This window comes from Mirounga leonina, unplaced genomic scaffold (genome assembly GCF_011800145.1).
Source record: "Mirounga leonina isolate KUSES-001 unplaced genomic scaffold, KU_Mleo_1.0 Mir_154, whole genome shotgun sequence".
NCBI classification, from domain to species: Eukaryota; Metazoa; Chordata; class Mammalia; order Carnivora; family Phocidae; genus Mirounga; species Mirounga leonina.
The window spans coordinates 4,319,493-4,328,012 of record NW_023270389.1 but is presented as its reverse complement, the minus strand read 5'-3'; the positions used below and the strand labels follow the sequence as shown (position 1 = coordinate 4,328,012).

General features: G+C 45.6%; 1 protein-coding gene across 1 annotated transcript in view; it reads right to left on the bottom strand.

Moving 5' to 3' along the window:
- Positions 1-5,246, bottom strand: part of FCRL6 (Fc receptor like 6) — a 12,180-nt gene extending 6,934 nt beyond the window's left edge. The window contains 1 exon segment of the mRNA XM_035009582.1: positions 5,186-5,246. Within this exon segment, the coding sequence (XP_034865473.1) occupies positions 5,186-5,246 (61 nt within the window).
- Positions 5,247-8,520: the final 3,274 nt, after the last annotated feature.

Sequence of the window (8,520 nt, the reverse complement as noted above, 5' to 3'; positions counted from 1 at the left end):
ACCAAGCTACTCAGCCACTCAACCATCCAGCCACCAACCACCCAGCCCCCAGCCTCAGCCCCCCAGCCCCCTAGCCACTCAGCCCCTCAGCTCCCCAACTGCCAGCTCCCAGCCCCCCAGCCCCCCAGCCAGTCAGCCACCTAGCCACCCAACCACCAAGCCACCAAGCTACTTAGCCACTCAACCATCCAGCTACCCAAATGCCCAACCCCCCAGCCACTCAGCCCCCAGCCACTCAGCCCCCCAGGCCCCCAGCCACTTAGTCTCCCAGCCCCCCAGCCCCCCAGCCCCTCAGCTCCCCAGCCACCCAGCCACTCAGCCCCTCAGCCACTCAGCCCCCCAGCCACTCAGCTCTCCAGCCCCCCAGTCGCCCCAGGCCCTCAGCACCCCCAGCCACTCAGCTTTTATGTTGGACCCACTGCCTAGAATACTCTGCCCTATCTCAGTTCAAATGTCACACCCTTAGGTCTTCCTGGGACCCCCAGTTGAAATAATTCTCCTCAGTCACTATTACAACACCCCACTGTATTATCATCAGAACACTTGTCTCTATTTGAAGTTATCTTATTCTTTAAACTGCCTCCTTGTTATCACCTGTCTCCCTCTGTGTAGAATGTAAGCTCTGCGAGAGCGGGGACTCTGCTTGTCTTGTTCACGGTCACGTCACCTACGCCTAGGATCTGTGCCAGGAACAGTCTGTGTTCAACAAGCTCTGTTGAGTAAACACTTGCAGGCTTTCCTTTGTGCCCAGCCATGTGGGGCAGGGCACATGAAGTAGGAGAGAGAAGAGTGGACCCTTGCATGGGTGGGTCCGAGCTCCTGTCTGCACCTGCAGAACTCAGAGAGCAAAGGGAGACCATGCAGTCCGGCGGCCCGATCTGTCTGTAGAGCTCTGGAGGGTCCAGCATGGAAGTGACTGATGAAGGAGGTGAAGAATCACTAAAGGTTGAGGGACCTGGCCTGCCATTTCGATCAGTGAGGGGATGACAAACAGGCCAGTGCATCACACTGGTCTGTTTGCAGTACCTTTATATGCTGCCCTGATGCTCCTATCTATTATCTATCTATCTATCTATCTATCTATCTATCTATCTATCTATCTATCTATCTATCTATCTATCATCTATCTATCTATTATCTATCTATCTATCATCTATCTATCTATCCATCATCTATCTATCATCTATCTATCTATCTATCTATCTATCTATCTATCTATCTATCATCTATTATCTATCTATCTATCTATCTATCTATCTATCTATCTATCTATCTATCATCTATCATCTATCTGTCTATCTATCATCTATCTACCTATCATCATTTTATTATTATTTTTTAAGATTTTATTTTTAAGTAATCTCTATACCTAATGTGGGGCTTGAACTCACAACCCCGAGATCAAGAGTCACATGCTCTACTGACCGAGCCAGCCAGGTGCCCCAAAATATTTTTATGTAATTGACCTAATCATGCTTTTTGCTTTATTGCTTTTTTCTTTTTATTTAGGTAAGCTCTACACCTAAAACGGGGTTTGAACTCATGACCCTGAGATCAAGAGTCTGCATGCTCTACTGACTGAGCCATGTTGGCTCAGAGCAGAATATTTATTTTTATTTAATTAAAAATAAAATTTTTAAGTAGACTTCATGCCCAGTGTGGGACCTGAACTCATGACTGTGAGATTGAGAGTCACATGCTCCCCTGACTAAGCCAGCCAGGTGCTCTTAATGCTTTTTTTTTTTTTAATTTTTTAATTTTTTAAAAGATTTTATTTATTTATTTGAGAGAGAGAGAATGAGAGAGAGAGAGCACATGAGACGGGGGAGGGTCAGAGGGAGAAGCAGACTCCCCGCTGAGCAGGGAGCCTGATGCGGGGCTTAATCCCAGGACCCCGGGATCATGACCTGAGCCAAAGGTAGTTGCTTAAACAACTGAGCCACCCAGCTGCCTGCCCCTAATGCTTTTAAATGAATGAATGTTAGAGGAGCAAAAGTGGCCTGGGAAGAGAGGCCAAGCCACAATATGATGATAGATGAGGTTAGACAGGTATTAGTAGCCCAAGGGATGGAGGGGCACAGCCAGACACGAAGTGGTGGAGAGTGTTCTAGACTTTGGGACAAGGGGTGAAGCAATGAGTGTCATAGGGCCAAACACAGCTGGGCCAGCTGTCCTCAGGCCCTACTGTGTCCTTCACACTGACCGGTCCTAGGTGCTGTGCAGACATGGAGAAATGTGGGAGTGGCCTTGGGAGGGGTGGGTGAAGACCCTCTTACCAGGGGCTTGAGATGCGGCTGTTTGACATGTTGATTCACATGCTGTCACCCTCGTTGTCCACACGGCCTGGGACCCAGACGGAGGCTTTCAGCTTCACTTCTCTGCTCAGCTTGGCTAGCTCAACCACAGGCTCTCAGTGTGTGCAGAATGATGAGTCTTTCTTATTTATTTATTTGACAGAGAGAGACACAGCGAGAGAGGGAACACAAGCAGGGTGAGTGGGAGAGGGAGAAGCAGGCTCCCCGCAGAGCAGGGAGCCCGATGCGGGACTCGATCCCAGGATCCCGGGATCATGACCTGAGCCGAAGGCAGTCGCTTAACCAACTGAGCCACCCAGGCGCCCATGATGAGTCTTTCTTGCCATCCCTCCATCTCCCCCTGCCCCATCTAAACACATCTTCTCCTCTGAGCTTGGTGTAGTGGGAAGCATGTAGGGTTTGGAATCACATGACCTGAACTTGACTCATGAATCCGTCTCTTTCTGTGTGAACTTGGATACACTGTTTGAATCCCATAGCCTTCAGTTCCTGATTCTGCCTATACAATAAGAAGCATGACAGTCATTTCTTCCTTACAGAGCGGTTGCGTATAGCGACCCACTCCCTGGAAATGTGGTTACTGCATTCACTGAAAGGAGAAAGAAGGCCTGACCTCAGGGTGACTAAAACCTTGCAACGTAGTGATGCCCCCCTTCCTTTCCCCTGTTTACCGGAAAAACACCTCTGCAGCTTCAAAGTGGTGAGTCTGCAGGGCTGAGGGCACAGAAGCCTACAAGAGAGAAGGCATCCAGAGAGCAGGGGGCACTTCAGATGAGCTCGTGTCCCCAGGCCCCGATGACCTGCTGTCCAGTGCTGTGACCCCTGGGAGCTGTGCCTGCAGAACCAGTGTCTGTGATGAAGCCGGCTGGCCGTGGGGGGCGCAGCGGGGCGGGGGCTGCATTACAGCCCTTCCTACAAAGGGGACCGTGGACCCCAGTTTGCTACAGGCTGAAGATGAGCTGGTGACACAGCCATTGCATAAGCCACACAACAGAGTCCCGGGCAATGGAGGCGGCAGCCCGGTCGACCTTGGTGCTGGTCAGGCCGTGGTGGGGGGGAGGGGAAGGCCCAGCTTCTGGCCCACTGACCAGGTGCATCGAGACCAAGCAGACCAGGATGATGAACAGGGCCGAGAAACCATTCCCCACCCGAGGGGTCGGGGGATACTTATCTGAGAAAGACACAGCAGAGTAGGGACCCGGTGGTCTTCAAATATTCAGTGGGTGGAGCTTAAAAGAGGGGGAGAGACTTCAGGCAGAAGTGGGACTATTTCATGGGAATGAGAGAGACCAGGGAGGCAGGTTTCAGCAAAGCATGAAGGACTAGCTCATAACTGAGCTCTAGCACATTGGAGCATGCTGCTTTGCCAAGCTGTGCCTTCCATGGTGCTAGGGAGTGGTGGTGTTGTGGGAGCTCTGAGATACTTGTCATAGGCGGTGTGTATGTCTACAGAAGTTGGGTTCCAGTCCTGGCACAGAAGAAAATTAAGGTTCATCTCCTAAACTTCAAATACACCTTTAGTGTATAGCTGTGTACCAGCATGTTCAGCGTCAGGGCCCCTGGCCTCTTGAATCTCTGATAGTCAATAATAGTAATAGGCACCATTTGTAGTGTGAACATACCCCACCAGGAACTTGAAATGAATTTTATTTTCCAGTCTTACTTGATTAGAACCCAACCACAGCCCTGTTGGAGGTGTCGCGGTGGGATGGAGAAAGCACCAACGGATTTGGGTTTGCATCTCCGTTTTGCTCTCGCTAGCAGGGTAATTCTATGCAAGTTTCATAACCTTTTGAACCTCAGTATCCTCAATTGTTTAATAGGGATAGAAAAATACCTACCCTATGATTCTAAAGGTTAGATGAGATACATTACGCACTACAAAGCAGGCCTCCAGTGCTTTCTTCTTTGTCTCTGCCCACATCTAAGAGGAAATACCCTAACTCTGCACTTAGGGTAACTGTTCCTCCACATCTAGCCTCCACATCTGGTTTTCTGGGGTCCCCAAGCATCAAGTGTGACTCCACCCAGACTTGTTCCTTCTAAGTGTAAAAGGTAATAGTGGCTGAGACTGAGTTGAGTCTGGGGCGTCTAGTGACCCTCTCCCCACTCCCATAATTCTCTACTATTGGAGGAGCAGGCTTTCCATCGCTGGCATGGGTGACTGGCCCCTGGGGAGGTGGGTCAAGAAGAGAGATATAGATCAGGGAGAATGGATTTGATCCTTCAGACCTTCCCCAAGGACCAGTCAGACCCAAAACAGACCCTCCTCCTCATTCCTGACAGAAAGGACGTAGGCAGAAGGGGGATGGCCAGTTTGTAAAGGGCTTTGGACACTCAGAGCAAAGCCTCTTGACCAGATGAGAAGCCTGGTCATGGTTGACTGCTTCTAAGAAAACACTGAGGCTTCATGACAATATATTTTTTTGTAAAAGCCCATTTCCTATTGCTGAGCAAAATGCACAGAACTGCCTTTTTCCATTTCCCTGATCCCTCCAGCCCACCCCCTACCCAAAACCTTCTTTCCTTCTATAACTTCATTTTCCTTTTGAGACAGCCTGATGAGTAATTTAATCTTATTTGACAGGGTAAACATGTCATTGGGCCTCACAATGTGATTTTTCTGCCTCCCTAATTTAGCTCTGATACATTGAAAGCCTGCCCTTCCAAGGACCAAGGAAAATGGGATGGGGAACATCAGGGAGGCCCCCCACCACACCACATCTCTGTCAAGCACACCCATGTGCACACACTCATTTCAAGCTCTAGCCATAAAACCCACTTGAATCCAGAAAGGTGAAATTAGAAGTCCCATAAATGACTTACAGTCTTTGGTACCCAAGAGGGAAAGCTCATGCTCAGTGACTTACCAACGAACAGCACAATCCTGCAGAGCAGCATGGGGCCTGGTCTGGCACAGAGGAGGGACATAGGTCCAGATAAAGGCAGATGCAAAGTCAGGGTGGAGGGAAGAGCATCTAAGCCACAGGCCCAGGTGTGGGTGAGTGACCCCTATGACGTAGGTGGTGTTACTGCTTCATACACTAAATAGAGGAAGTAGGGAAGAAACTTTAAAAGTTCAAATAATATTTCCTCTTTGGTGGAAGGGGTATTACATAAGTGAACTTTCTTCACCATGATGCCCGAAGGAGTCAGGTAATTTACTAATAAGCACTTTTGAACATTCTCCGTGGTTTTGAAAAGCTCATGCTAATGAACCAAGATGGGACAAGGCTATGGAAAGATACAGAGGCTGCCAGAATTTGTGTGATTTCAGCATCATTTAGCTTGGAAGGCAGCACAGTTCTGCAAACACTAAGATCATCCATCCCTCACCCTGAGTGACCTCCAGTTCTCCAAATTTGCCTCCTATCCAAGGAGAAATGTGTCTGTACACTACAATGAGGTGGAAAAGTGGAATCCTGAGAATGGTCCATAGGACCATCAGTTTAGGAGGCACTCAGGGATTGATGAGGTTGGAGTAGAATGGGCTGGAAGTTCTGAATCTGAGGTTTTAAGACTGTCAGGTTATTATTTTGAGAACTGTTCCTTAAAACACCCAGTAAGAGAGTAAACAGGTAAGCCACAGGGTGACAAGATAGTTTCCATACACATGGCTGAGAAAGGACCCATATCCAGAATATAAGACTTTCTAGAAGTCCGTAAGAAAAAGACAGACAACCCATTGGAAAAATGGGCAAAATAATTGAATAGGTAATTTACAAAAGCAGATATCCAAGTGCCAAATGAACATATAAAAAGAAGCTTGACTTCATAAATCCCTGTGGAAATGCAAATTTAAACTAAATGAAACTCCACTACCTCCCCCAAGAGAATGACTAAAACTATCAAGGTAGACAGGCAAGTGCTGGCGAGGATGTAAAGCAGCTAGAACTCTTGTACACCTCCAGTGGGAGTGTAAATTAGTACAACCACTTTGGAAAACTGCATGACAAAATCTAAATGAATCATAAAGATACCCGATGACCCAGCATTTTCACTCCTAGGTACACACCAAGCAGAAATACATTTATATTGACACCAAAAGACATATACAAGAATGTTCATAGCAGCATCACTTTTAACAGATAGAATCTGGAAACTACTTAATGAGCCCTCAACAGAGAAGGAGGCCACACACCTTCACCTTCTTTGAGGACAGAACATGGGAGTTTAAACTGAAGCATGGAGCGTTCAGTAAAATACCAGGATACACTTTCTGACAGTAAGGTTTTTCCTGGAAGACTTTAAGTGAGAAGTTCCACACAGTCTGGGAAGAATTCAATGTGCTTATTGCCAAAGACAGGAATGGAGAGTGTGAACTTTCTAACTTTTTGTGCTCTAGATTCTCTGATTCACTGGAAGTGGGAAAACAATCTGACACTGGCAGGCACTTCTAATGTGACTCTGTTGATTGGGAGAGGTGGACATGGTGAGGAAGTAAAATAGGAAATGGATATTTTATCCACTCACCTTAAGATGTTAACATTTGTACATTTTCTCTTATTGTTTTCTTTCCAACAGATCTCTTGACTTGAGTTGTCTATGCCTTTGCTCAGCTGCAAGTCCCGAATGTGGGGCAGCAGCTCTGCAGGGCTGCAGCTAAGGTAGAGACAGGGCAACCACAAATGGTCTAGGTTGCAAGCACTTATTGTGCTTTGCGCGCAGAACAGTTGAAGCCTCTACCCTAGCTGCTTCTACTTTCACCAGGTTCTAGCTGCTTGGGTGTGTGAACTCTTCCTGACTTCTCACTCTACCCCTGAGCTGTGAGATGTTGCTGCATTTTTAAAGCGTTAGTGGAATTGGCTCTATGAGCTGAGATGGCTGCATACCATTCCCTTGGGGAGGAAGGTGACCTTAGGGGCTGCTGCTAGGTTAGGAATCTTCCAGGACCCAGGCTGATCTTGAACTGAGATGGAGATGGGTTGGGAAAGGAATCAAACCCATAATACTAAAACTCAAAGGAAAATTCAGGGCTAAAAGGAGGTGGGGAGGATAATGGGGGGAGAATTCTCATCCAGATGGGGTTTGTAGACTTTATAGATACATATAGAGCATTCCATCCCCAAATAGCAGAATACATATTCTTTTCAAGTGCACATGAAACATTTTCCAGGATAGATCACATGTTAGGCCACAAAATGAGTCTCAACAAATTTAAGAAGATCGAAATCATATCAAGAATCTTTTTTGATACTAGAAATCAATTCCAAGAAGAAAACTAGAAAAAAACACAAACATGGAGGCTAAACAACATGCTACTAAACAATCAATGGGTCAATGAAGAAATCAAAGAGAAAATCAAAAAATACCTTGAGACAAATGAAAATGAAAGCACAACATCCCCAAATATATAGGATGCAGCAAAAGCAGTCCTAAGAGGGAAGTTCATAGCCATACAGGGCTACCTCAAGAAACAAGAAAAATCTCAAATAAACAATCTAAACTTAACCCAAAGGAACTAGAAAATAAAGTTAGTAGAAGGATGGAAAGGAACCCAAAGGAACTAGAAAATAAAGTTAGTAGAAGGATGGAAATAATAAAGATCAGAGTCAAAATAAATGAAATAGAGACAGAAAAATAGAAGAGATCAATGAAACTAAGAGCTTGTTCTTTGAAAAGAAAACAAAGTAGATAAATCTTTGGCTAGACTCATTAAGAAAAAAATAAAATAAAATCAGAAATCAAAGAGAAGTTACAACTGACACCACAGAAGTACAAAGGATTGTAAGAAACTACTACGAAAAATTATATGCCAACAAATGGGACAACCTAGAAGAGATGGATAAATTCCTAGAAAAATATAATCTTCTAAGACCAAATCATGAAGAAATAGAAAATCTGAACAGACTGATTACTAGTAAGGAGAGTGAGTCAGTAATCAAAAAACTTCCAACAAATAGAAGTCCAGAGCAAGATGGCTTCACAGGTGAATTCTACTGAACATTTAAAGAAAAATTAATACCTATTTTTCTCAAACTATTCCAAAAAGTTGAAGAGGAAGGAAGACTTCCAAACTCATTTTATGAGGTCAGCATTACCTTGATACCAAAATCAGAGGAAGACACCACACGCACACACACAAATTACAGACCAATATCCCCAGTGAACACTGATACAAAAATTCTCAACAAAATATTAGCAAACCAAATTTGACAATACAGTAAAAGGATTACACACCATGATCAAGTGGGACTTATTCCAG